The sequence below is a fragment of the Saimiri boliviensis genome, chromosome 8, assembly GCF_048565385.1.
Source record: "Saimiri boliviensis isolate mSaiBol1 chromosome 8, mSaiBol1.pri, whole genome shotgun sequence".
Classification (NCBI taxonomy): Eukaryota; Metazoa; Chordata; class Mammalia; order Primates; family Cebidae; genus Saimiri; species Saimiri boliviensis.
The window spans coordinates 11,606,004-11,633,557 of NC_133456.1; the positions used below are offsets into that span (position 1 = coordinate 11,606,004).

At 43.6% G+C, this 27,554-nt stretch overlaps 1 protein-coding gene across 7 annotated transcripts in view; it reads right to left on the reverse strand.

The window, feature by feature from the left end:
- The window catches only part of RBM6 (RNA binding motif protein 6), a 144,733-nt gene that overhangs the window by 10,757 nt on the left and 106,422 nt on the right, over nucleotides 1-27,554 (reverse strand). For 4 of the 7 annotated variants that reach the window (XM_074403820.1, XM_074403819.1, XM_074403818.1 and 1 more), the window contains 11 exons: nucleotides 21,268-21,342; nucleotides 16,076-16,136; nucleotides 11,170-11,442; nucleotides 10,045-10,205; nucleotides 8,522-8,619; nucleotides 7,293-7,335; nucleotides 7,070-7,151; nucleotides 6,740-6,825; nucleotides 6,192-6,338; nucleotides 2,636-2,731; nucleotides 925-1,185 (listed from right to left, as the gene is read on the reverse strand). In XM_074403820.1, the coding sequence (XP_074259921.1) occupies nucleotides 925-1,185; nucleotides 2,636-2,731; nucleotides 6,192-6,338; nucleotides 6,740-6,825; nucleotides 7,070-7,151; nucleotides 7,293-7,335; nucleotides 8,522-8,619; nucleotides 10,045-10,205; nucleotides 11,170-11,442; nucleotides 16,076-16,136; nucleotides 21,268-21,333 (1,374 nt within the window). In that variant the 5' untranslated portion in view covers nucleotides 21,334-21,342. Of the gene's footprint in view, nucleotides 1-924; nucleotides 1,186-2,635; nucleotides 2,732-6,191; nucleotides 6,339-6,739; nucleotides 6,826-7,069; nucleotides 7,152-7,292; nucleotides 7,336-8,521; nucleotides 8,620-10,044; nucleotides 10,206-11,169; nucleotides 11,470-16,075; nucleotides 16,137-21,267; nucleotides 21,343-27,554 lie in introns of all 7 variants that reach the window. The other 3 variants (XM_074403816.1, XM_074403815.1, XM_074403817.1) reach the window with 1 other exon arrangement.

The window sequence follows — 27,554 nt, forward strand, 5'->3', positions numbered from 1 at the left end:
GTGAAATTCTCATTCTCAAATTGCTCTGGGAATGTGAGTTCATTTAGACGCTTTGTTTATCCATAATTTGGATCCTTGGTCTGTACATATAAATGGGAATCCTGCAGGGGAAGACCAATGTTCGTCAGTTTAACACCCCAAGAATAGTTGTTGTGCTCTGGCTCATAACAATATTCACTACATGAAGAAATGGCAGAATTTGATTCACCTGTGGTGAAAACTGCACACTGTCAGAGCTGGATAGAACCAGTTGAAGTTAGAAGGACCAAAGAAGGGGCTTATCTGAGGTCCAACTGTAATGTTAATGACAGAGCTAAGATGAGAAACCCAGCCAGTGTCCTATTCCACAACCCTTTCTCCTCCTACCCAACTTTCATATTTGCCACCCTAGCCAAAGCCATAATGCTTGGCTTGGGTCTACAAATGGAAGTGCTTTGAAGGTGGGCATAACTTTAATCCAGAGCAATTCATTCTTGAATTGGACTGTTTTAATGATAGGAACTGGAGCTAATATGTGCTGAGGAAGGATTGTATAAGCTGCTGCTTTTTTTTTTTTTTTTTGAGATGGAGTCTTGTTCTGTCACCTAGGCTGGAGTGCAGTGTTGTGATCTCGGTTCACTGCAACCTCCATCTCCCATGTTCAAGCGCTTCTCCTGCCTCAGACTCCCAAGTAGTTGGGATTATAGGCGTGTGCCACCATAACCACGTAAGTTATGTATTTTTAGTAGAGACAGTTTTACCATGTTGGCTAGGCTGGTCTCAAACTCCTGACCTCAAGTGATCTACCTGCCATGGCCTCCCAAAGTGCTGGGATTACAGGTACAAGCCACCATGCTCGGCCTGTATGAGCTTCTTTATTCCCTATAATGCCCATCAAGAGTAAGAGTCAACAGTTTGAAAGGATATAGGTCCTTCCTCTAATACCTTGTGCAGGTCTGACAGCTGCTGGTGTTTGATCAGAACTTCTTTATTGGGAAACTGCCTTCTGCAGAGCAAACAAGCCAGTTTATTCCAGTCGGTGAGTTTGTCTTCTTCATTCTCCTTCTTTGTTAGCTCCTCTCGCTTCTGGGGCTGTGCTGTTCGAGGCTGTGGGGGAGGGGTCTGTTCCTCCTCCTCTTCCTCCTCATAGTCACTGTCTCCTCCATATTCACCCAAGAGGCCGATCAGTGGGTTTACCATTTTAGGCTGGAAGAAGAAGGCCAGGGATCAGTATCAAATTCAGCCTATATTTTGGGATCCATTTTTTGGATATTCTGATATGGGCTCTTATTTCTTTGTTCTCTTTCAGATGGAATAATGAATTGGGTTCAGAATAGGTTCACTAACCATGCTGCTCATTTCCCAGATGGAAGCAACATGGCCAGAGCTTGGCTTTGCTCCTTGCACATTGAGAATAGACAAGAGAGAATTCCTTTAGAAGTGACTTTAGCAACAGAATGTGAGAAGGAAGAGAAAGGAGAATAAGCACAGAAAACAGTAACAGTTGGGCTGGGCGCGGTGGCTCAAGCCTGTAATCCCAGCACTTTGGGAGGCCGAGGCGGGTGGATCACGAGGTCAAGAGATCGAGACCATCCCGGTCAACATGGTGAAACCCCGTCTCTACTAAAAATACAAAAAATTAGCTGGGCATGGTGGCGCGTGCCTGTAATCCCAGCTACGCAGGAGGCTGAGGCAGGAGAATTGCCTGAACCCAGGAGGCGGAGGTTGCGGTGAGCCGAGATCGCGCCATTGCACTCCAGCCTGGGTAACAAGAGCGAAACTCCGTCTCAAAAAAAAAAAAAAAAAAAGAAAAGAAAACAGTAACAGTTAAGAGGTTAAAATTTACAAAGAGGAAGAGAAAAATACCTCCAAATTACTGTAGCTCAGGGAGGAAGAAAAGATTACTTTCATCAAGACTCTAGCAAAGATGACTGAGGAAGTAAACTGAAAGCAACTGCATTGATAGGCACTTGGGTAGACAGATCTAGCTCATATGAAAGGTAAAAGCAAAGACATAGTTAGGAGAGATGCTATAAGGAGTTGAATTAATAACGTGGAGCAGAAAAAGAGTACCTTATAGGAACTGTTAAATAATGATGTATAGTCACTGGTCTATGATCAATAAAAACAGAGAGAATGCATGGTCAGTATTGTTATATAACTGCATTCAATCAGAATTACTGGTGATTAGATTGAGACTAGCGCTTGAAGACTTCTAAAAAATGGGCACCAATATTAGCATCATTCACTCTGTCCAGGCAGAAACTATAAAAAATGACCACACAGGTAATCCACATCTTGTGTGACACCAAAAGGCAGGAAACATTGAGGCTCGTAAAATGGGTTTTCTTGGTGATTTACAGAAATGACAAGAACAAGATGATAAAAAGGACTAGGCATCTCGTCTGTTAAGAATGGCATAGGATAGAGAGAAAGAGGGCAGATAACTGCCTCTGGTTCTCCAGTAATGTCCCCATTAGCAGACAAAAAACTTTATCTCATGCTTGTACTCAAAATAAATGGAAATCCTTATTCAGTTAACACAGTGAGGTAAAAGACCAATCCCAGAGGACAACATCAGCTGTTGAGCTTTCTTTCTCACTCAGAACCAACCCCACCCCCAGCCCTAAGCCCAGGGGATCAAAGTTGGCCTTACTGGAGGGGGACTCTCTTCCTTCTTCACAGTAGGAGGCAAGGGCTTCTTAAAGACATCTTCAGGAGGGGCCTTCCCTTCGCTGGCATTTTCCTGAAACTGATCAAACCAGAGGTAACTCTCATATGACATTCACTCATAAAAACTGTTGAAGGCCGGGTGTGGTGGCTAGAACCTGTAATCCCAGCACTTTTGGGAGGCTCGAGACGGGCAGATCTCCTGAGGTCAGGAGTTGGAAACCAGCCTGGCCAACGTGGCAAAACCCTGTCTCTATTAAAAATACAAAAATTAGGCCAGGCGCAGTGGCTCAAGCCTGTAATCCCAGCACTTTGGGAGGCCGAGGCGGGTGGATCACAAGGTCAAGAGATCGAGACCATCCTGGTCAACACGGTAAAACCCCGTCTCTACTAAAAATACGAAACATTAACTGGGCATGGTGGTGCATGCCTGTAATCCCAGCTACTCAGGAGGTTGAGGCAGGAGAGTTGCCTGAACCCAGGAGGCGGAGGTTGTGGTGAGCCGAGATCGCGCCATTGCACTCCAGCCTGGGTAACAAAAAAAAAATACAAAAATTAGCTGGGCATGGTGGCACCGGCCTGTAATCCCAGCTACCCAGGAGGCTGAGGCAGGAGAATCACTTGAACCCAAGAGGCAGAGGTTGCAGTGAGCCAATATCGTACCATTGCACTCAGCCTGGGCAACAAGAGCGAAACTCCATCTTGGAAACAAAACAATGTTTTGTTGCTACAAAACAAAAAACTGATTAAGGCTAGGTGCAGTGGCTTATACCTGTAATCCCAGCACTTTGGGAGGCTGAGGTGGGCGGATCACCCGAAGTCAGGCATTTGAGACCAGATTGGGCAACATGGTAAACCCCGTCTCTACTAATACAAAAATTAGCTGGGTGTGGTGGCGGGGGCCTGTAATCCCAGCTACTCAGGAGGCTAGGGCAGGAAGATCACTTGAAACCAGGAGGCAGAGGTCACAGTAAGCCACAATGGCGCCACTGCACTCCAGACTGGGCAACAGTTTTGACTCAAAAAACCAAAAAAACAAAAAAACCTGATTAAGAGCTAACCCTGTTGAAATTAGGTTAATTTTCAAAACCTCCTAATTTAACATTACAAAAATATCTTTTAACACTGCTATAGTGAATTTGAAATAAAGAACCTTTAAAATAGATAACATCAATAGGTGCGGTGGCTCATGTCTATAATCCCAGCACTTTGGGAGGCTGAGGTGGGCAGATCACTTGAAGTCAGGAGTTCAAGGCCAGCCTGGCCAACATGGTAAAACCAAGTCTCTACTAAAAAAATTAGCTGGGTATGGTGGTGTGGGCCTGTAATCCCAGCTACTTGCAGGGGCTGAGGCAGGAGAAATGCTGGAATCTGGGAGGTGGAGGCTGCAGTGAGCCAAGATCATACCACTGCACTCCAGCCTGGGCAACAGAGCAAGACTCTATCTCAAAAAATAAAATGTAATATATAACATTAGCATGTATTGCATGATTACAGTATGTCAGACCAGAGGAGGCATAGGATAGAGAGAAAGAGGGCAGATAACTGCCTCTGGTTCTCCAGTAACGTCTTCTTCAGACTTTATTACGATCCTCCTATATAGGCTTTTTTTTTTTTTTTTTTTTAAGATGGTGTCTCGCTCTGTCGCCAGGCTGGAGTGCAACGGTACAATCTGGGCTCACTACAACCTCCACCTCCTGGGTTCAAGCAATTCTCCTGCCTCAGCCTCCCGAGTAGCTGGGACTACAGGTGAGTGCCACCATGTCCAGCTAAGTTTTGTATTTTTAGTAGAGACAGGATTTCACCATGTTGGCCAGCACGGTCTCAGTCTCTTGACCTCATGATCCACCCCCTGCCTAGCCTCCCTAAGTGCTGGGATTATAGGCATGAGCCACTGCGCCTGGCCTATGTAGGCTTTAATATCTTAATTTTACAAATGATTGGGACTACAGTTAGATTAAGTGGGTGAAGCAGAGTCCAAATATTAAACAAGTATGACTCTAAGGTCTTAAAAACACACTCCCTCTTCTCTTTTCTGTATCTCTAAACAACTAACAATGTTAGAAGAAGAAAAAAAGATGTTATGAATTGAACCATAAACAAATTCATCCATTTTCACTAATGCATAACTAATATCAAGGTAGGTGTGATCTCAGCTTACTGCAACTTCCGCCTCTCAGGTTCAAGTGATTCTCCTGCCTCAGCCTCCCAAGTAGCTGGGACCACAGGTATGGGCCACCATGCCTAGCTAATTTTTGTATTTTTAGTATAAACAGAGTTTCATCATGTTGGCCAGGCTGGTCTTGAACTCCTGACCTAAAGTGATCCACCTGCCTTGGCCTCTCAAAGTGCTGGAATTACAGGCATGAGGCATGCTGGCAGATTTTTTTTTTTTTGAGACAAGGTCTGGTTCCATTGTCCATGCTAGAATGTAGTGATGCAATCACAGCTCAATTCAATTTCCTGGGCTCTCAAGTAATCCATTTGCCTCAGTCTCCCAAGTAGCCTGGACTACTACAGGCATGTGCCACCACAGCCAGCTATATTTTTTTTGTATTTTTGGCCTCCCAAAGTGCACAGATTATAGGCATGAACCCTGCCTAATAATTTGATTTTATATTAATGTAAAAATGTTTATTATCTCTGATTCTGAAAATGTGCCATAAGGAAGCAATTTAAAAGAAGAAAATAAAATGCTAAATGCTATATTATGACAGTATAAGATTAGAAAGAGGTGAGCAAGGTGGGTCATGCCTGTAACTGAAACACTTTGAGAGAATGAGGCAGGAGGATTACTTAAGGCCAGAAGTTTGAGACCAGCCTGGTTAATCTAGTGAGATCCTGTCTCTACAAAAAAGCAAAAATTAGCTGGTCATGGTGGCTCATGCCTGTAGTCCCCATTACTTGGAGGCTGAGGTGGGGGGACTGCTTAAGCACAGGAGTTTGAGGTTATAATATGCTATGATCATGCCACTACACTCTAATCTGGGAGACAGAGGAAGATATTGTCTCGAAAAGAAAAGAAAGAAAAAGAAAAGATTAGAAAGAGAAGACAAATAATGCAGGAGAGATGAAGACAATGAAGGTATAGTTATACTGTGAATTTTTACCATGTAGGCATTAAAAACAAGAGAGTATTATAGAAACATGGAAAAAATACTTACGATAAAAAGTGATTAAACAGTATCCCCTGCTATAATTACAATTAGTGAAAAGTGAAAATGTGTGGAGCTGAGGTGTTAGGATTTGAGCTGGGTCACTTTGTTCTACCATCCATAGCTTCTTTCCATTTGTAAAAGAGAGAGTGTTAAAACAAACAAACAAACCAAAAAAACAAAGAGAGAGTTGCTATGGACTATAAGAAGTGAGTGAATTGACTACACCAGGTAATTTTTACCTGCCAAAACCAGGTAAAAATACTCACTGACAAAGTATTTTTTAACTAACTGCATATTGCAAATCTAGATATCCTATGTTTATACCTCCTACATTTTAATCTGTAATTATGTGGCAAAAGACAACAGATTAACAAGTCCTCTTACCCTCGTCACTCCTCTGTCTTTCTTCTCCTTGCCATCTCTTTTAGACATTTCCTTCTTACTACTTGACTTTCCTTGACTGGTGGGTTTTTTTTCCTTGATCTCTTCTTCCTCAGGTAATCCAGGATCCTGGGGCACATAGACTTCTTGCTGCGATACAGTTGGAAACAAGTAAGTCTACAGAATGTTTCAGTTTCCCAGCAATTCCAGGTCTAAGAAGCATAGCTCCCTTCTAGGGGAAGAAACAGCTCTTTTACTTACAAGCCTGAGATAAGTCCGTATTAATCTAAAAACCTACTCGAGGGACCAGGAAACATTCAGACCACCCATTGTCCACTTTTTCAAGAGCAACACTGTTCTTACCTGTATTGCCACAAGGCACTGATTTTCCATATAGGCAATCAAGTTCTGTTTCCATAGATCTAAACTTTCCACTTTTCATGCAGTGAGCATCCAGATAATCCAGGAAATAAATCCTCGAAGTAGCAAATTATGGAAGCTTTTCTCAAAAGGATCATTGACAGAGTTTAAAAAAAAAGCCCCAAACTCACCTGGGTATTGGGGTCATAATAAGTTCCTGCCAAGGGGTCATAATAGTAGCCAGTAGCGGAATCATATATGTAGCAGTCAGATGATGCTAAACATAACAAGATCAAAGCCAGTGTTAGTCTCTATCTGATGAAGCCCTTACTGGAGACTCATCAAGAACAACCCAAGAATTAGGGTGGTCAGCACAAATAGGTGCATCTATAGATGTCTCTCTCTCTGGATGAGCACCCTCAGTCAACAGCAGATCTTGCCAACTGTGATCAAAGGATGTCAAGTAATGAGTAGCAAGTCAAGCAAAAGAGAGCAACAGAAATAAAACAAAGGTTACTTACACTGTTGTCCTTGTCGATTTGTATCTGAAGACCAGTCTGAATTTCTGCCACCTCCCCTCCTATCTCGGAAATATTTTTTACCCTATCACAGAAAGGCAAGTTAAAATTACAAAACTATCCAAGAGCCATTCACCTTAACAGTCACCCACTGAAGAAAATTCAAGATCACCCTTTCAGTCATCTGAGGATTTTAATACAAGATTCCCCACCTGTTACAGCCTACCTGATAGTAATGCATGTGGTCAGAATGGTCCCCAGAATCATTTCTGCAACAGATAACACAATTCTTAAGCCTGCTATCAAAAGGCACTTGACAAGTACCTAATCCTACGGTTCCTACTGAGAAATTCTCTATTCCTCATTTTGCAGGAAAGGAACCAACCTAGACAACAAGAAGGTTGGGCGGGGTCCAGATACTCCTGAAGGAAGGAGCAGCAAGACTCATAAAAAGCCAAGTACTTGGGCCGGGTGCGGTGGCTCAAGCCTGTAATCCCAGCACTTTGGGAGGCCGAGGCGGGTGGATGACGAGGTCAAGAGATCAAGACCATCCCGGTCAACATGGTGAAACCCCGTCTCTACTAAAAATACAAAAAATTAGCTGGGCGTGGTGGTGCGTGCCTGTAATCCCAGCTACTCAGGAGGCTGAGGCAGGAGAATTGCCTGAACCCGGGAGGCGGAGGTTGCAGTGAGCCGAGATCACGCCATTGGACTCCAGGCTGGGTAACAAGAGCAAAACTCCGTCTCAAAAAAAAAAAAAAAAAAAAAAGCCAAGTACTGGAGCAAAACAGCCATTAAGTGGAGTGTGCTAGAGTAAGATATGACCCATATTGGTAAGCCTGTTTCTCTGATATGACCATTTCCAAGTTACCACTCTTGGCTCAAGATGAGTGAAGGACTACATAGGAATTAGATTTCTCAGGGCCATGGTAATATGAACAAGGTCAGGGGAAGGAAAAGTCAAGACAGCATTTTCCTAGGATTGCAATGGGCAAAAATGTATTGAGATCTGTCTGCACATCCAAAACTGTACCACCATTTTTTTATTAAGAGATGGGGTCTTGCTGTGTTGTCCAGGGTGGAGTACAGTGGTTATTCACAGGCATCATCATTGCACACTATGGCCTGGAACTCCCGGGCTCATGTAACTCCCCTGCCTCAGCCTCCTTAGTAGCTGGGAATAAAGTATGCGCTAGTGCACCAGGCCACTTGGGACCCAAAGATACCAGACAGTCAAAAGGGAAAGGACAAATGTACCGAGTATTATTCAAGAAAGAAGACAATTTAAGAGTCAGAACAAGTTAGGCTTCAGAAAAAGAAACTAATAAACATATAACTGAAGCAGTCCATGTTAGGAAAACATCATGCCTTACTATCTTTCCAGCCAGGAAAAGAAGTTTCCTCCCAAAAACACAAGTGGGGGCAGCACAAGAGATCCTTACCCTTCTGTCTTACCTTCGTTTTCCAGTGGCCAGGTTTACAGCCACCATCTTCCCATCAATACTAAATGGTGGATCAAGGTTCTGCAAGATCTTCACCACACGAAGAGCTTCCTATAGAACCAAAGACACACTTGAACCGAGACAGAAAAAGCCAGAATCCAAAGACAGAAAAATTTTCCTTTGAAAGAGAAATGAGGCCGGGCGCGGTGGCTCAAGCCTGTAATCCCAGCACTTTGGGAGGCCGAGGCGGGTGGATCACAAGGTCGAGAGATCGAGACCAACCTGGTCAACATGGTGAAACCCCGTCTCTACCAAAAATACAAAAAATTAGCTGGGCATGGTGGCACGTGCCTATAATCCCAGCTACTCAGGAGGCTGAGGCAGGAGAATTGCCTGAACCCAGGAGGCGGAGGTTGCGGTGAGCCGAGATCGTGCCATTGCACTCCAGCCTGGGTAACAAGAGCGAAACTCCATCTCAAAAAAAAAAAAAAAAAAAAAAAAAAGAAAGAGAAATGAACATGAATTTCCCTTCTCAGAGGGTAAATTTACTACATTATATTCTGGTCAAAATTTTAACAGTAGGAACATACTGGTAAAAACAGGCAACTTTTAATGAAGGACTGATTGGAATAGGAATCAGAATAGATAATAGATGTCAGTTCTTGCCTAAACTTCAGAAATTCAAATCCTCTTTTTTTTTTTTTTTTTTTTTTTTTTCTGAGATGGAGTTTCGCTCTTGTTGCCCAGGCTGGAATGCAATGTATGATCTTGGCTCACTGTAACCTCTGCCTCCCGGGTTTAAGCGATTCTCCTGGTTAAGACTCCTGAGTAGCTGGGATTACAGGCATGTCTTACCACGCCCAGCTAATTTTGTGTTTTTAGTAGAGATGAGGTTTCTCCATGCTGGTCAGGCTGGTCTCGAACTCCTGACCTCAGGTGATCCACCTGCCTCAGCCTCCCAAAGTGCTGGGATTACAGGCAGGAGCCACTGCGCCCGGCCCTAAATCCTCTTCTTTTAGACAGTAACTATCATCAATTAGATCCAGTTTACTAAGTTCCTTGTGACTTTTGAGCATGAAATCTAAGAAATACCAATGACTTTCATTATTATTTTCACCTTACTTCCATAGAAAAAGGTGCCACAACTAAAAATTTAAGCCACAGGGATCTATTAAATACCTTGAGGAAAAGGAGGAAATATTTTATCATCAAATATAAAACCATCTGTGGCTGGACAAAATAAATCAGGAAGTTCACCAAAATCTTGAAGGATTTATTACTCAGATTCTTCACAAGCAAGTAAGTTGGAAACAGTAAATGACACAAGACAAAAATGAACCTGGAAAACGACACAGGATTCTAATTTTTGAGGTCAGTCACCTCACCTGAATGAATGGTAAATCTAAAGGAGAGAGCAAGAGGGATTATGATACAAGGTAGCACACAAGAATTCAAATGATCAAGAAATCCCTCAAACCTTCTTGAAGTTTCTTTAGCCATCTGTCCCTAGACCAATCCAAGGTAGAGGAAACTCACCGCATGGGAGTCAAGGTCAATGAAGCCATAGGTATGGCCCATAGGGCCTGTTCTGTTCTTGATGATACGAACGTTGGCAGTAGTAAGGCGGACATAGGGCTCCAGCACTTCGACTATCACCTCAGGTGGTGTGGAACGATAGATACGCTTTAGCATGATGGCTAAACCAACCATAAATGAGAGAAGAGCAACAAAAGGGAGAGAAAGAGAAATTTTTGAAGTTTCAAGAGTCTGTCATTTTTCACTACAGATGCAACTAGTAAGGCTGGTTCTGTAAAGAAATGCTCAACAAATAAATACTGCATAATTTTATTCACCAATACTTAAGAAATCTAAAATCACCCAGGCACGGGGGTTCATGAGGTCAGGAGTTTGAGACCAGCCTGGCCAACATGGTGAAACCCCATCTCTACTAAAAATACAAAAATTAGCCAGGTACAGTGGCAGACACCTGTAATCCCAGCTACTTGCGAGGCTGAGGCAGGAGAGTCACTTGAACCCCAGAGGCAGAGGTTGCAGTGAGCCAAAATTGTGCTACTGCACTCTAACCTGAGCAACAGGGCAAGACTCCAAATCAAAAAAAAAAAAATTCTAGCCGGGCACGGTGGCTCAAGCCTGTAATCCCAGCACTTTGGGAGGCAGAGGCGGGTGGATCACGAGGTCGAGAGATCAAGACCATCCTGGTCAACATGGTGAAACCCCGTCTCTACTAAAAATACAAAAAACTAGCTGGGCGTGGTGGTGCGTGCCTGTAATCCCAGCTACTCAGGAGGGTGAGGCAGGAGAATTGCCTGAACCCAGGAGGCGGAGGTTGCGGTGAGCCGAGATCGCGCCATTGCACTCCAGCCTGGGTAACAAGAGCGAAACTCCGTCTCAAAAAAAAAAAAAAAAAAAAAAAAAAATTCTAAAATCATGCCTTACTGCATTCCTATAGCAATTTTCTATTTGAAGGGCATAGCTTTAAGGAGTATAGTAAGGTCCACAGAAAGCAATGGCCTCTGTCATCAGGCCATGCACAAATCTGTTAGGGTACTGGAAAGCAGATAGCTCCCAGGCACAACATTGGCCATCTATGCTCCATCCGTGATGGTCACAGTCTGGTACGTGCCCTGACAAACCACTTACTTTTGCTCTCTCCATCCTGGCGTGTCTCTCCAGACCATGATTCTTTCTCTCGGTCTCTTCGGAAAGTTGCCCCTTCCCTTCGAGGAGGCAGATACCTTTCTGCTTCTCTCTTTTGATGTCCTAAGCGGGACTCTTGTCCTTCTTCCCTCTTCCTGGGTTCAGGTTCCTTATCAGCAGGTTTTAGGGGCTGGTTGGGTTGTTTTTCCAATGGTGCTGGTATAGATGTTTTCTGGGGCTGAGGGTAGGTTATTAATTCTTGCTTGGCTTCTGTCACTAGTGGAACAGAAACAAAGAGAATCCCTAGAAGGCTTTATAAAAAACAACAACAAAAACACTACTACTGTAATTTCTTCTTACCTGCCAGCAAATACTCATATTAGAATGTATTTTTCTTTTTTTTTTTTTTTTTGGGAGATGGAGTTTTGCTCTTGTTGCCTAGGCTGGAGAGCAATGGCATGATCTTCACTCACTGCAACCTCTGCCTCCCGATTTCAAGCGATTCTCCTGCCTCAGCCTCCTGAGTAGCTGGGATTATAGGCACCCGCCACCACATCTGGCTAATTTTTTGTATTTTCTGTAGAGATGGGGTTTCACTATGTTGGCCAGGCTGGTCTCGAACTCCTGACTTCAGGTGATCCACCTGCCTTGGCCTCCCAGAGTGCTGGGATTACAAGCATGGGCCAACACCCTCAGCCTGGAATGCTTTTTTTTTTTTTTTGAGATGGAGTTTCGCTCTTGTTACCCAGGCTGGAGTGCAATGGCGCGATCTCGGCTCACCGCAACCTCCGCCTCCCGGGTTCAGGCAATTCTCCTGCCTCAGCCTCCTAAGTAGCTGGGATTACAGGCATGCGCAACCATGCCCAGCTATTTTTTGTATTTTTAGTAGAGACGGGGTTTCACCATGTTGACCAGGATGGTCTCGATCTCTTGACCTCGTGATCCACCCGCCTCGGCCTCCCAAAGTGCTGGGATTACAGGCGTGAGCCACCACGCCCGGCCTGGAATGCTTTTAATATTGTCTCAGAAATACCTAATAAAAAGTCCTCTGGGCCAGGCGCTCTGGCTCAAGCCTGTAATCCCAGCACTTTGGGAGGCCGAGGCGGGTGGATCACGAGGTCGAGAGATCGAGACCATCCTGGTCAACATGGTGAAACCCCGTCTCTACTAAAAATACAAAAAAGTAGCTGGGCATGGTGGCACGTGCCTATAATCCCAGCTACTCAGGAGGCTGAGGCAGGAGAATTGCCTGAACCCAGGAGTCGGAGGTTGCAGTCAGCCGAGATCGCGCCATTGCACTCCAGCCTGGGTAACAAGAGTGAAACTCTGTCTCAAAAACAAACAAACAAACAAACAAACAAACAAACAAAGTCCTCTGACAGGTCCTGGCAAAAGATTTTAAGTGAAGCTGAGACAAGGCATGAAACAGTTCACAGAAGACTCTATCCAAGCATTTTAAAAATGTAATCTTATGAAATTTCTATCACCTACCAAACATTTAAATATAACAAATAATACCCTGAACCTGACTTTTATAATCAATGAGAACAACAAATTCTGGGAACAACATTACCGAACACATGGCCCTTACTAAAGGTTTGGTAGAGCTGGGTGTGGCGGCTCACTCCTGTAATGCCAGCGCTTTGGGAGGCTAAGGCAGGCGGATCACGAGGTCAGTAGTTTGATACCAGTCTGACCAACATGGTGAAACCCCGTCTCTACTCAAAATACAAAATTAGCCAGGCTTGGTGGCAGGCACCTGTAATCCCAGCTACTCAGGAGGCTGAGGTAGAAGAATTGTTTGAAACCATAAGGCAGAGGTTGCAGTGAGCCGAGATCATGCCACTGCACTCCAGGCTGAGCAACAAGAGTGAAACTTTGTCTTTAAAAAAAAAGAAAAAAGAAAAAAGGTTTGGTAGAAACACATATCCCAAACACACGTCTAGAAGCCTTGTTTATTCCAGTGTTATAGTACTCAAACAATTACTCAAATCCTGTAAGACCATAGGCCCTCCTTCTCCAGTGAAGCTAGGAACAGACCTATCTGCAAGTAGCTGATTTACATACAAATAAGCATAATGGGCAGATGTCCTTCAAAATATAAATAATTTATTTCAAATGTCCTACTACAGCAGGATAATTTGTCTTTATAGTTTGTTTTATAATTAGGAGCACATTCTTGTAATTAATTCATTCTTGGAGGGTTCATTAGAAATCATGTGGCTCAAAAAGAGATTATATGAGAGCAATATAGAGATTCTATAATAGTAGTGATAGGTTTCCAAATTAAAATCGTCTCATATTAGTGGTATGGTGTCCACTGGTTTTCATAAACCATCTATTCATTTGTTAGAATAGCTATGAAAAAGTCCTTCTTGTTGGGGGCGTGGGGGAACACAACTTTGCCTAACCTAAAGTGACCCAACAACCAAAAATCTCAGTTGTTCATCCCCCTTCCCACATTTTGGTTTGGTCTCGAGAACATTCAGAGCCTTTCCCTAAAGATTTTCAGAACACCTGCCTTTCAGTCTTCACCAGAGTAAAATCTCCACAACAGGTCAAAAGCCCAGCTAAGAAATTCCTTGTAGGGACATTAAATTCTAACCTTGGAACAAATAGAAGGCTACCTAAATCCTTGCACTGAACTATATTTTATGGTCATGCTGTGGCTTTCCTTAAGGGATGACTACAGGACTATTGTTATAGATGCATATGACTGACTCTTTAAGGTTGCCTACCTAAAATTTCTCTAAAAAATTTTACGTTACAGTTAAGTGCTTGAAAGCTGATAGTTTCATTCCTGTAAAATAATAGCATGTTCCCCAAATCCTGATTATTTTCTCATATATATACATATACATATATATATTTTGAGACAGAGTTTCACCCTGTTGTTCAGGCTGGAGTGCAGTGGTATGATCTCGGCTCACTGCAATCTCCGCCTCCTGGGTTCAAGCGATTCTCCTGCCTCAGCCTCCCAAGTAGCTGGAACTACAGGCACATGCGACCACACCCGGCTAATTTTTATTTGTAGTAGAGATGGGGTTTCACCATGTTTGCCAGGCTGGTCTTGAACTCCCGACCTCAGGTGATCCACCCGTCTAAGCCTCCCAAAGTGCTGGTATTACAGGCATGAGCCACCACACCTGGCCTCTAATTTATAATTTTACTGTTATTTTAACAGATGTTTTTCTCTTGAAAATCCTGAAATGCTTACACGGTGTAAATGAGAAAACAATAGGGCAAATGATTCCCAGTAATTTCAAATAAGTGGAGGTGGGAGAAAGATTCGCCACATAGACTGATGTCATAAAGACTCTTTTCCAACCTAACATCCTTAATCCTTAAATGTATTCTAAATAAAAATATACTGACCTCTGGTCAGCTGCCCACTTAGCCAATTTAGCCTAGAAGCCCACAACCCTATCTCTTTCCTCTGGTGAAACTGAGATCTGAAATCATTTACTAACAGATCAGGCGAAGTTGGGCATCTAATGGCAATACATATGTGTGTGTGTGGTGTGTGTGTGTGTGTGTGTGGTGTGTGTGTGTGTATATATATATATATATATATATATATATATATATTTTTTTTTTTTTTTTTTTTTTTTTTTTCTCCTCACTCTGTTGCCTAGGCCAGAATGCAGTGGCATGATTTTGGCTCACTACAACCTCTGACTCCTGGGTTCAAGTGAGTCTCATGCCTCAGCCTCCTGAGCAGCTGGGATTATAAGCATGTGCCATCACACCTGGCTAATTTTTGTAATTTTGGTAAAGACGGGACTTTGGCATGTTGGACAGGTGGTCTCAAACTCCTGACTTCAGGTGATCCACCTGCCTCGGTCTCCCAAAGTGTTGGGATTACAGGCATTAGCCACCGTGCCCAGCCCAAATCGCACTTTTAAAAGGTTTGTAGGCCAGGTGCAGTGGCTCATGCCTGTAATCCTAGAACTTTGGGAGGGTTAGGTGGTCAGATCGTGAGTCAGGACCACCCTGACCAACATGGTGAAACCCCATATCTACTAAGAATACAAAAATATTAGCTGGGCATGGTGGCACATGCCTGTAATCCCAGCTACTCACGAGGCTGAGGCAGGGGAATTGCTTGAACCTGGGAGGCAGAGGTTGCAATAAGCTGAGACTGAGCCACTGCAATCCAGAGCCTGGGTGACAGAGCAAGACTGTCTTTTTTTTTTTTTTTTTTTTTTTTTTGAGACGGAGTTTCGCTCGTTATCCAGGCTGGAGTGCAATGGCGCGATCTCGGCTCACCGCGACCTCCGCCTCCTGGGTTCAGGCAATTCTCCTGCCTCAGCCTCCTGAGTAGCTGGGATTACAGGCACGCGCCACCATACCCAGCTAATTTTTTGTATTTTTAGTAGAGACGGGGTTTCACCATGTTGACCAGGATGGTCTCGATCTCTCGACCTCGTGATCCACCCGCCTCGGCCTCCCAAAGTGCTGGGATTACAGGTGTGAGCCACCGCGCCAGGCGCCAAGACTCTGTCTTAAAAAAAAAAAAAAAAAAAAAGATTTGTAGATTAACTTGGATTTAGGGATGATAATTCTTTAAAGCCAAGGAAAGCATGAAATTTGTTTTGCTTACCATGCACAGTGGCTCACGCCTGTAATCCCAGGACTTTGGGAGGTGGAGGCGGGTGGATCACGAGGTCAAGAAATTGAGACCATCCAGGCCAACATGGTGAAACCCTGTTTCTACTAGAAATACAAAAATCAGCTGGGTGCGGTGGTGTGCGCCTGTAGTCCCAGCTACTCAGGAAGCTGAGGCAGGAGAATCACTTGAACCCAGGATAGCCTGGCAACAGAGCGAGACTCTGTCTAAAAATAAAAAATAAAAAATTTGTTTTGCTCAATGCACAAGATAAAAACTGCTACCACTTCTGCCACTCACCTTCCCTTGGGTTCTTGCAGAATGAACAGGAAGATCGGTGCCCACCAATGCTTGCCTTACACTGTAAGGAAGAAGGAAAGAATTCAATTTGACAGAAAACATTTTTAAAAACCTATGTACATCTAACAAAGTAAAACCTCCTAAAAATGAAAGAAGCCATATCCCAGATCCCCTCAAAGCTTAAAAAAAGAAACTGATATACCTCACTGATCAGAACTGGCAGAGAGGATCTGATGAGCTACTGTTTGAGAGCTACCTTCTAACAGGCACCTGGGACTTTGGTGCGGCCCAAATGCTTTTGCCCTGGATAAAGATTACTATAGGAAATATGCCTAGAAAACTACTGTTAAATGGTTTATAGAATATTATTATCTCAAGGCCATTTACAGTCTGCACCCAAAACCTGGGCCTGGATTGGTTGTGAGATCCTCATTCACAGTTGGCTAGAACTGACAAGAATTCAATTATCAACTCCTTTTTAATTTATTATTATTATTGTTATTATTATAGAGACAGGGTTTCACTTGCTGGCCAGGCTGGTCTCGAACTCCTGACTTTGTGATCCACCCGCCTCAGCCTCCCAAAGTGCTGGGATTACAGGTGTGAGCCACTGCACCCGGCCATCAACTCCTTTCTTAAACACTAATGAGGCATGAGTTATGAGGAGGAAGAGATGCAAGTTATGTCTCTGGCAGCTACCTAAAAGATACTGAAAGGGAACATTCACTAGCCCAGAATAAGGGAAGAGACAATCTTTAAAAATTTTTTTAAATTTTGGAGAGAGTCTCGCTGTTGCCAAGGCTGGAGTGCAGTGTGGCACGTGATCACGGCTCACTGCAATCTCTGCCTCCCAGGTTCAAGTAATTCTCCTGCCTCAGCCTTCCGAGTAGCTGGGACTACAGGCACATGCTGCCATACCTGGCTAGTTTTTTGTATTTTAGTAAAGACAGGGTTTCACCATGTTGCCCAGGCTGGTCTTGAACTCCTGAACTCAGGCAACCCACCCGCCTCAGCCTCCCAAAATGCTGGGATTAGAGGCATGAGCCACCGTGCCCAGCTGGGAAGAGATTTTTAATGTGAATATAATTATTCTTGCCTGCATATGTGAACAGAAAGTCAAGCACACTGCCCAACCCTGAAACCCCTGAACTTTTGCTACTGACCTTCCAAATGCCACGAGGGACAGAAACTTGGCTGGCAGGAAACCAGAGTAAGAACCATGAAGTCGAAGAGAAAACAATAACAACAGTAGCAGTGGCTAATTTTTTTTTTTTGAGACGGAGTTTTGCTCTTGTTTCCCAGGCTGGAGTGCAATGGCACGAACTTGGCTCACCACAACCTCCACTTCCCAGGTTCGAATGATTCTCCTGTCTCAGCATCCCAAGTAGCCAGGATTACAGGCATGCACCACCACGCATGGTCAATTTTGTACTTTATTAGTAGAGGCGGGATTTCTCCATGTTGGTGAGGCTGGTCTCAAACTCCCGACCTCAGGTGATCCGGCCGCCTCTCAGCCTCCCAAAGTGCTGGAATTACAGGCGTGAGCCACCACACATGGCCAGTGGTGGCTAATTCTTAAATAGCACATACCATGTATCTGGCCTACTATATATGTCATCACTTATTGATCCTGACAACCCCAATTAACTCCATGAAATGGGTACTACTATCTCCTCATTTTGTAGATGAGGAAACTGAGGCCTAGAAAGGTTAAATCAATCACTATAATCAGTTATTTCATTGTTCCCTTCACTATAAGTCGATTACACACAAACACACACATACCCTTCCCACTACCAAAGGCTGTCATGCCTCCCCATAGGGTGAGTACACTTCCTTTCTCCATTGTTGTCCTTGGCCATGTGTCTTCTTTGCTTTCACCAATAGAACATGAGACAACATGACCTACACCAGGTCTACGAAAAGCTTCAGAAGCCAATGCTTGTGTGAATGAACTTCTCCCTTAGCCAGAAGAACACTGTCCCATATTAAGACTGTTTCTTCTGCCTCGGTGCTGGGATGAGCCATGTGGAACAGAACTGTAGCAAACAACCCATAGTCCCTGACATATAATGTGAGTGAAGAATATGTTTATTGTTTTAAGCCACTGGGATTTGAGGGTTGTTACTACAGGAGAGCTGCTTGTGTAAACATATAGATCAACAGAATAAAACTGATAATCTAGAAATAAACCTATAGATTATGGTCAACTGATTTTTGATAATGGGGAGAGTGCCTATGGAGAAAGAACAGTCTCTTCAACAAATGGTGCTGGGACAACTGAATATCTACATGTGAATGAATGAAGTGTGTGACACTTCAGCTAGTGAGTGGCACAATTAGGATCCTAACCTTAGTAGGTATAATTTAAATACCATAAAACAGGCCTGGCATGATGGCGCATGCTTGTGATCCTAGCACTTTGGGAGGCCAAGGCGGTTGGATCATTTGAAGCCAGGAGTTCAACACCAATCTGGCTGACATGGAGAAACCCCATCACTATTAAAAATACAAAAATTAGCCAGGTGTGGTGGCATGTGCCTGTAGTCCCAGCTACTCAGGAGGCTGAGACATGAGAATTGCTTGAACCCGGGAGGTGGAGGAGGAGGTGGAGATGGAGGTTGTAATGAGCCAAGACTGTGCCACTGCACTCCAGCCTGGGTGACAAATCAAGACTCTGTCTTAAAAAAAAAACAAAACCCATAAAACTTACCTATTTTACATGTAGAAGTCAATGATTTTTAGTAAATGTATAGTGCAACCATCACCACAATCTAATTTTGAAACATTTTCATCACCCCAAAGGAAATCTAGTGAAGTCACCTCCCATTCTTACCCTTAGGGACATGGAATTGTGCAATGTATGCTCTTTTGTGTCTGGCATAGTAGTTTCAAGGTTCATCTGGGTTGTAACATGATTCAGTACTGCATTCCTTTTCACTGTCAAAAACCATTTCATTGTATGAATATGCCAATTTTGTTCATCCAGTCATCAGCTAATGGACATTTTGGTTATTTCCATTTTTTGGGTATTATAATACCACCATTAACATTTGTTTTAATTACTTAATAGGTACATAATAAACTTAAAAAAAATTTTTTTTTTTTTTTGGAGACAAGGTCTTGCTCTGTTACCCAGGCTGTAGTAATGAAGCACAGTGGCACTATCATGGGTCACTGCTGCCTCGACCTCCTGGACTCAGGTGATCCTCCCACCTCAGCCTCCTGAGTAGCAGGGACTACAGGCATGCACCACCAGAGATGGGTTTTGCCATGTTGGTCTCAAACTCCTGGGCTCAAGTGATCTGCCCACCTCTGCTTTCCAAAGTGTTGGGATTATAGTCACAAGCCACACCTGGCTGACCTTAACACACACACTCTCTCTCTCTTTTTTAAAAAAAGGATACTCTCAAGAAAGTGAAAGATAACACATAGAAAATATTTACAAATTGCATATCTGATAAGGGATGAATATCCAGAAAATATAAAGTACTTTTACAACTCAACGAAAAGACACAGAGGCCAGGCGCGGTGGCTCATGCCTGTAATCCCAGCACTTTGGGAGGCCGAGGCGGGTGGATCACGAGGTCAAGAGATCGAGACCATCCTGGTCAACATGGTGAAACCCCGTCTCTACTAAGAATACAAAAATTAGCTGGGCATGGTGGCGCACGCCTGTAGTCCCAGCTACTAGGGAGGCGGAGGCAGGAGAATTGCTTGAACCCAGGAGGCGGAGGTTGCGGTGAGCCAAGATCGCGCCATTGCACTCCAGCCTGGGTAACAAGAGCGAAACTCAGTCTCAAAAAAAAAAAAAAAAAAAGACACAGAAACCACTTCCAAAGGGTAAAGCACTTGGTTAAACATTTCTCAAAAAGAGATATACAAATGGCCAATAAACACATGAAAAGATCCTCAAAGTCATTAGGGAAATGCAAATCAAAACCACAATGAGATATTTTCCATACCCACTAAGATGGCTATTATCAAAAAAAGGGAAAATAATAAATGTTGGCAAGGAGGTGGAGAAAGAAGCCCTTACATATTGATGATAGGAATATAAAATAGTACAGCTGTGGTCTATGAAAAAGTTTGCTAATAATAATAATAAAAGGAAAACAATTTGGTGGTTCCTCAAAGAGTTAAATATAAGAGTACCATATAACCCAGCAATTCCACTCCTGGACACATACCCCCAAATAATTGAAAACAGCTGTTCAAACAAAAACTAGCACACAAAGGTTCTACTATTCACCAAAGTCAAGAGGCAGATAAAACCCCAATGTCCATCAACTAATGAATGAACAAAATGTGATATATCTATATTATTTAGCCATAAAAAGAAACGAGGTACTGATAAATACTACAGCATACGTGGACTCTGAAAACATGCTAGGTCAAAGGCCAACATAAAAGGTTTCATATTTTGATTTCATTTATATGAAATATCCAGAACAGGCAAATCCATGGAGATAGAAAAAATATTCAAAAAATGTACAACTCCCACAGAACTAGTCTCTCCAAACCCACTTTTCCAAACAAGAATTCCTTTATGACCACCCTCAGGAGAGATGAGAAAACAGTACATGTCAAGGAACTGTTATTTTTATAACTGACAGAAACCATGGCACATGTCCTTGAGAAAGTGCCTCCAATTGCAGGTCCAGAACCCTCTATGGTCAGATGTAGCAGCTGGGAAGGAGAAATTATGAATGACCTTGCCTTGACCTCTTACTGTTTAACTGAAGTGAGCTGAGGAAGAAGAGCTTTGTCCTTGGGAATGCATGTTAGCAGGCAACCTTCCTAGAGATATGGAAGAGCTGTTATTCCAGATGCTTACTTCTTTCTTTTTTTTTTTCTTTTTTTTTTTTTTGAGACGGAGTTTCGCTCTTGTTACCCAGGCTGGAGTACAATGGCACCATCTCGGCTAACCGCAACCTCCGCCTCCTGGGTTCAGGTAATTCTCCTGCCTCAGCCTCCTGAGTAGCTGGGATTATAGGCACGCACCACCATGCCCAGCTAATTTTTTGTATTTTTAGTAGAGACGGGGTTTCACCATGTTGACCAGGTTGGTCTCGATCTCTCAACCTCGTGATCCACCCGCCTCGGCCTCCCAAAGTGCTGGGATTACAGGCTTGAGCCACCGCGCCCGGCCCAGATGCTTACTTCTAAAGAAAGGAATTCTTGGTACTTACTCGTTTGCAGTACCAAAAATCCAGGCTTGGTACATACTCGAGGGTAACTTCTTTGTCTTGGATCATTAGAGTTCCCTGTAAAGACAAAGACAGAAACCATCAACATCAACCCTTGAAGAAATAGATAAGAGACGGAAAGGCACAGAGAGCCTTTCCAATCCCCAAGCTGAAACATTTTTATAAAGAGTAAGCGTATTCATTGGCGAAAGGAAATGGCTGTTTTAAGCCACAGACCTGGGGCAGTGTTGCAGAGCAAGCTTAAGGGAGTGCAAGGGAAGGGGAGTGCGAGAAGGTGTAATCAGTCTTCGGCCTTGGTTCTTGTAGGTTAGGGTGCTGTTCTTGGGCAGGCTATGCCCAGTCTACTTGTCCAGAGTTCAGACGCACTCTCTTGAGTCCCAGCAAGTCCCCCACTTAGCTCAGGAGCTAGCACATTATCAAGAAGCAAACTCTTCCTTCTGCACAGAGGCAGAGGAGCCCTCTTCTTTTCCATGGCTAACTCACATCTCCTTGGAAAGGTAGTAAGGGCTATAACTTTGGTGCCGAAAATTTCCTTTGAAACACTGGCTGTATGGCAAAAGCACCAGGACAAAGACATACAACACAGAAGACAGGAAGAAAGGAGGAAGGTGAAAGCTTCACAGCAAAGTTACATCCTTAGAGCAGGAAACTGAATGGCTGGTGGGAGCAACAGCGGTGGTGACAGTAACACTCTGGCTTGGAGCTTACAGAGTGAGCTAGCCCTGCAATCTGAGAAGCAACCATTGGCAAGTAAGCCTTTGGGAAAGTCTGGCACAGGAACGGGTGGGAAAAGGGGATCAACAAGCCTGTTAAAAAGCTCCCTTCTCTCTCCATTTTGGACAAATCATAAATTCTATTTCACATTAAAGTTTCGTTTAATAAACACTAGCCAGCAAATAATGTGTTGATGCAGGGGAAAAAAAAATCTGCCTACTGACAAGGGACCCTCACCCACACTTGAAAGTGAACTAACCGAGAATGCGACTCTGGAACTAGCCCCTGCGCTGTGTTCATTCTCCGCCCTCTAGGGTCCTCTGTGTCTCCTCAGACAGGGCTCTGAGTTATACAAGCCATTTCTTTGCAATTGGACCTCAGTTTCTTGCTTGAATCCATACATCTGTCAAATAATGCTTTACCTCTCTGCTTTTCACATCAAAAAAGTCAAGAGAAATACATAGGATAAAATTATTGTCTTGTCAAAACCAAGGGAAAACTGCCTGTCTACCTAGGTCTTACTTAGCATCTGGTCTCTGAGAAATTATTTCCTGGCTTGTTTTCAAGGCTAAGGACAATGATAATAAAAATTGCTAGTATTTATTAAGCACGTACTCAGAGCCAGAAACCACTAAGTACATTATCTTATTTAATCCTCTAAATGATCCGATGAAGTAACCTTATCTCCACTTTACAGATGAGGATATATGCTCAGAGAGGTGGGGTCACCCAGGTGGTCAAGGGCACAGCTGGGCTGTAGAGAAGGGATCTCGTTTCATTTCTCTCTCTCTCCTTTTTTTTTTTTTTTGTCTGAGGGATCTCCTGTTTCATTCACCAGCTTCTGCTCACTATTAGGGACAGGCAGTTCAGCCTTAGGGACCAATCAGAAAAAAGACAGGCTCTGTAGGCAGGGAAGGATCCAGGAAGGACCACTCTATCAAGCTCTACCAATTCAGGAGGTCAGTCAAGATGAATCCCTTCTTCTTTATTATTATTATTATTATTATTATTATTATTATTTTCCAGAATCTTGCTCTGTTGCCCAGGCTGGAGTGCGGTAGTGCTATCTCAGCTCACCACAACCACTGCCTCCCAGGTTCAAGTGATTTTCCTGCCTCAGCCTTCCGAGCTGGGGCTACAGGCGTGTGCCACCATGCCCGGTTAATTTTTGTGTTTTTCGTAGAGATGGGGTTTCACTATGTTGGCCAGGCTGGTCTCGAAGTCCTGACCTTGTGAACCGCCTGCTTCAGCCTCCCAAAGTGCTGGGATTATAGATGTGAGCCACCACGCCCGGCCTAAGATGAACCCCTTCTAAGCCCAGAGACAGTATATGACATCTTTAAGAGCATGGATTCTGGGCTGAGTTCCCTAAATTTGAATCTTGCCTCTACTCCATGACCTTCAGCAAGATGCTTAATTTTGTGCTTCCATTTCCTCATCTGTAAAGTAGGGACAACAGTATCTACTTCTTGGGGTGCTTGTGAAGATTAAGTAAATTTATACATGTAAAGAGCTTAGCAGAGAATATAGTGAGGGCTCAAGAAACGTTGATCATTATAAGCCCTAGGCACTAAAAAAGACCAGCATCAGCAGGTGGCAGTCAAATAGTCACTCATTTCACACTGCTTGCTTGCTAGGTAGAAGTATTTCACCACCCATTTTAATCTCCTGAAAGACAAAGCTTTCATAGAGAATGGTCACTACACACCAGAAACTATCTACAACAGTACTTTCTGTTGTCAAATTCCTGGTCCAGATCTTAGAGTTTGCTTAATCTTGCTGGCCTTTTATTTACTATCAGCACCAAAGAGTATCTGGTACCAAAAAGGAGCTTAGTAAGCTCTTGTTGAATGAATGAAATACTGAATAGAGCCAACTATCCCTGGGGGACCTGGTGCTTGGTACATAGTGGCTCTGGAGGGAGATAACTGCTGTTAGAGCATACATTTATATACCCAATCCATAAAACATGTGGGTTGTCATTTGAACAGTGAACAGCAGCCACCAGAAAAAGGCACTACTGTCAATCTCAGTCACCTGCAAATTCTGATTTAATCACTTGGGAGTCATTAATGGATTCAGGTATTTCTAAGGCACCTTATACTCCACAGACAACAAAAATGTTCCAGTAGCTGTGAATGACCTTTTGTTGAGGGTAGGGAACTCCCCTTGCCAGGAGTCCCCATCAGCATGTCAACTTGGAGATTACTTTTATGTCATGTGTTACAAAGGCAATGATTTCTTATTCTCACAGAATCATCTATGACTCAGGCAAACCCTTTTCTCAACCTGCACATGGTTAGATATAAGCTAAAGAATGTGAAATGGTTCTAACATCACTGTTGAAGGGTAGCCAATTTTTTTCTCTCTTAAAAATATTACTATTTTTTCAAAACCAAAAATCGTCAATATAGCTAATTATTTAATAAGAATAGGTAGTCATAGGACAAACCTGTCTGAGAACAATTTGTGATTTGATTCCCCAGCTGCAATCATATGCAGGCAACCCATATATACCAAGCATAGGTATGATATACATACATACACTGCACCCCTCCCCATTGCTGCCTTTCTCTGTATTTCACAAAACAGAGACTTGTCAGTAACTCCCAGGAAAGTAACCTGTAGGGAGTTAGATTAATGAATGGGTAGGATGATGCAATCACCTTCAGTGGATGTCCATTCTTAATCTATTATCTATTAGAGTATTTTCATACATGAGAATTTTAATTCATCATTTGATTTATTGAGTTTTTAAGCTTCTCAAGCAAAGGTATCATGAAGGCCTTGTGGCTGATGAACTAGGTCTGGCTGCTGAAGAGGTACCACATAGGCCAGGCACAGTGGCTCATGCCTATAATCCTAGCACTTAGGGAGGCTGAGGTGGGTGGACTGCCTGAGCTCAGGAGTTCGATCCAGCTTGGGCAACACAGTAAAACCCCTGTCTCGGCCGGGCGCGGTGGCTCAAGCCTGTAATCCCAGCACTTTGGGAGGCCGAGGCGGGTGGATCACGAGGTCGAAAGATCGAGACCATCCTGGTCAACATGGTGAAACCCCGTCTCTACTAAAAATACAAAAAACTAGCTGGGCATGGTGGTGCATGCCTGTAATTCCAGCTACTTAGGAGGCTGAGGCAGGAGAATTGCCTGAACCCAGGAGGCAGAGGTTGCGGTGAGCCGAGATCGCGCCATTGCACTCCAGCCTGGGTAACAAGAGCGAAACTCCGTCTCAAAAAAAAAAAAAAAAAAAAAAAAAAACCCCTGTCTCATCTAAAATACAAAAAATCAGCCAGGCATAGCAGCATGCACCTGTAGTCCCAGCTACTCAGGAGGCTGAGGCAGGAGAATTGCTAGAACCCAGGAGGCAGAGATTGCAGTGAGCCAAGATTGTGCCACTGCACTTCAGCCTGGGCAACAGAACGAGACTCTTGTCGCTTAAATTAAAAAAAAAAAAAAAAAAAGAGGTGTGTGTGGGTGTGTGTAGAGAGAGACAGAGAGAGAGAAAGAGAGATCTATAAATCTCTCTTTTTAGAGACAGGGTCTTATTCTGCACCCAGGCTACAGTGCATAGTGCAGTGGCATGATCTTGGCTCACTGCAACCTCCGCCTCCTCAGTTCAAGCAATTCTGTCTCTGCCTCCCAAGTACCTGGGATTACAGGTGTGCTCCACCATGCTGGCTAATTTTTGTATTTTTAGTAGAGATGGGGTTTCGCCATATTGGCCAGGCTGGTCTCAAACTGCTGGCCTCAAGTGACCCGCCTGTCTCGGCCTCCTAAATTGCTGGAATTACAGGCATGAGCCACTGCACCCAGCTAAGAGGTATATATTTGAAAGTAAAACCAAAGACATCTCTTCCTTTCTCAGCAGTGTTAGATTAGCTTAAATGAGACTAAAACCTGCTAAAATCCTCTCCAGCCATCACTTGGCAAAGTGACACACAGGTATCACTAAGTACATTTCAAGAGGTCTTACTGTGAAGCTGCAAATAACCAGATATTTGCGCTCCAGAATGGCAAAGCAAGTCCTTATTCTCCACCTAAAGACACTACAGAGGAGCAAATTCTGGGTCTGGAGGGCTGCTGATGGAACATTTACATTCCCATTTCCTTTTTCATCAGCTGCTTTTAGAGACTTCATGATCTCATTTTCTGACTGCCTATGAGACGGACTAGGGTCAGAGTGTTGAGACTCTACCATATGCTCCCACTTTGTTGGCTTATAACCAATCCTCAAGGATTTTCTTTTCTTTTTTTTTTTTTTAGATAGGGTCTCTCTTCTTGTTGCCCAGGTTGCCAGTCTAGAGAACAGTGGTTCAATCATGACTCTGCAGCCTTGACTTCCCAGGCTCAAGCAATCCTTCTGCCTTAGCCTCCCTGAGTAGCTGAGACCACAGGTGCATGCCACCATACCTGGCTAATTTTTAAAATTTTTGTAGAGATGGGAGTCTCACAATGTTGCCTAGGTTGGTCTCAAACTCCTAAGCTCAAGTGATCCTCCGGCCTTGGCCTCCAAAAGTGCTGATATTATAGGCATGAGTCATCATGCCCAGCCTCAAGGATTCTTAAGGTACTGAGAGGTACAACAGAAGATGGAAAGAAAAAAAACATTTCTGGCCAGCTGCTTTGCATCTTTGTTAAAGATCTTCAATGCAAGCTAAGTTGTAGCTTTACTTTGTATTGAGAAAATGACTACTGTGTGATCTTTCCATTATAGCACAGAAAGAAACAGACAAGATCAAAAGGCAGGGAAAAAGTTAATGAACTTTGTGAATACAACTCACATAGAAAGACTGGCAATCATTCTTCACTGTTTCGTGTTTCTTCTAAATACAGTATCGGGCTATCAGGTTATTGGTGGCTGAGAACTGTACCGTTTATCAGAGATAATGTATCTTTATTCACAAAGCAATTTACAGTCTACAAAGGCATTCTTCACAATGTCATCTCATTAGATTCTCACAAGGAGGGCATATGGACAGTTGGGATACATGGAGTAGTCTGCCCAAGAATACAGAGCTAATTAGCAACACATACAGTACTAAAAGTCAGGTTTTCTTTTCACCATATTGTCTTTGTTTTTAAATTCCAGAAAGTCGGTCAATTCATCACACTTCCCACTTGAAAGAGGTAGCTTCTGATGAAAAAATATACACTGTAGAGCAGGTGTCCCCAGACGACGGCCTGTGGGCCGCATGCGGCCCCCTAAGGCCATTTATCTGGCCCCCCGCCGCACTTCAGGAAGGGGCACCTCTTTCATTGGTGGTCAGTGAGAGGAGCACAGTATGTGGCGGCCCTCCAACGGTCTGAGGGACAGTGAACTGGCCCCCTGTGTAAAAAGTTTGGGGACGCCTGCTGTAGAGTTTAAAGAAGTTTACAGGAAATGGACTCATAGGGAGTTTTTAGAGAGACTGCCACAAAGCCCTTGTTTCTTCATAGTACTGCCAATCCCCTAAACTGGCCTGCTTAAGATGGGCGCTCTGTTCTTAAAACACCTACAACTGCTTTAGGTGCTGTGCCTAAGATAAAGAGGGCTTAGTAAATGGCTGCTACCAGGAG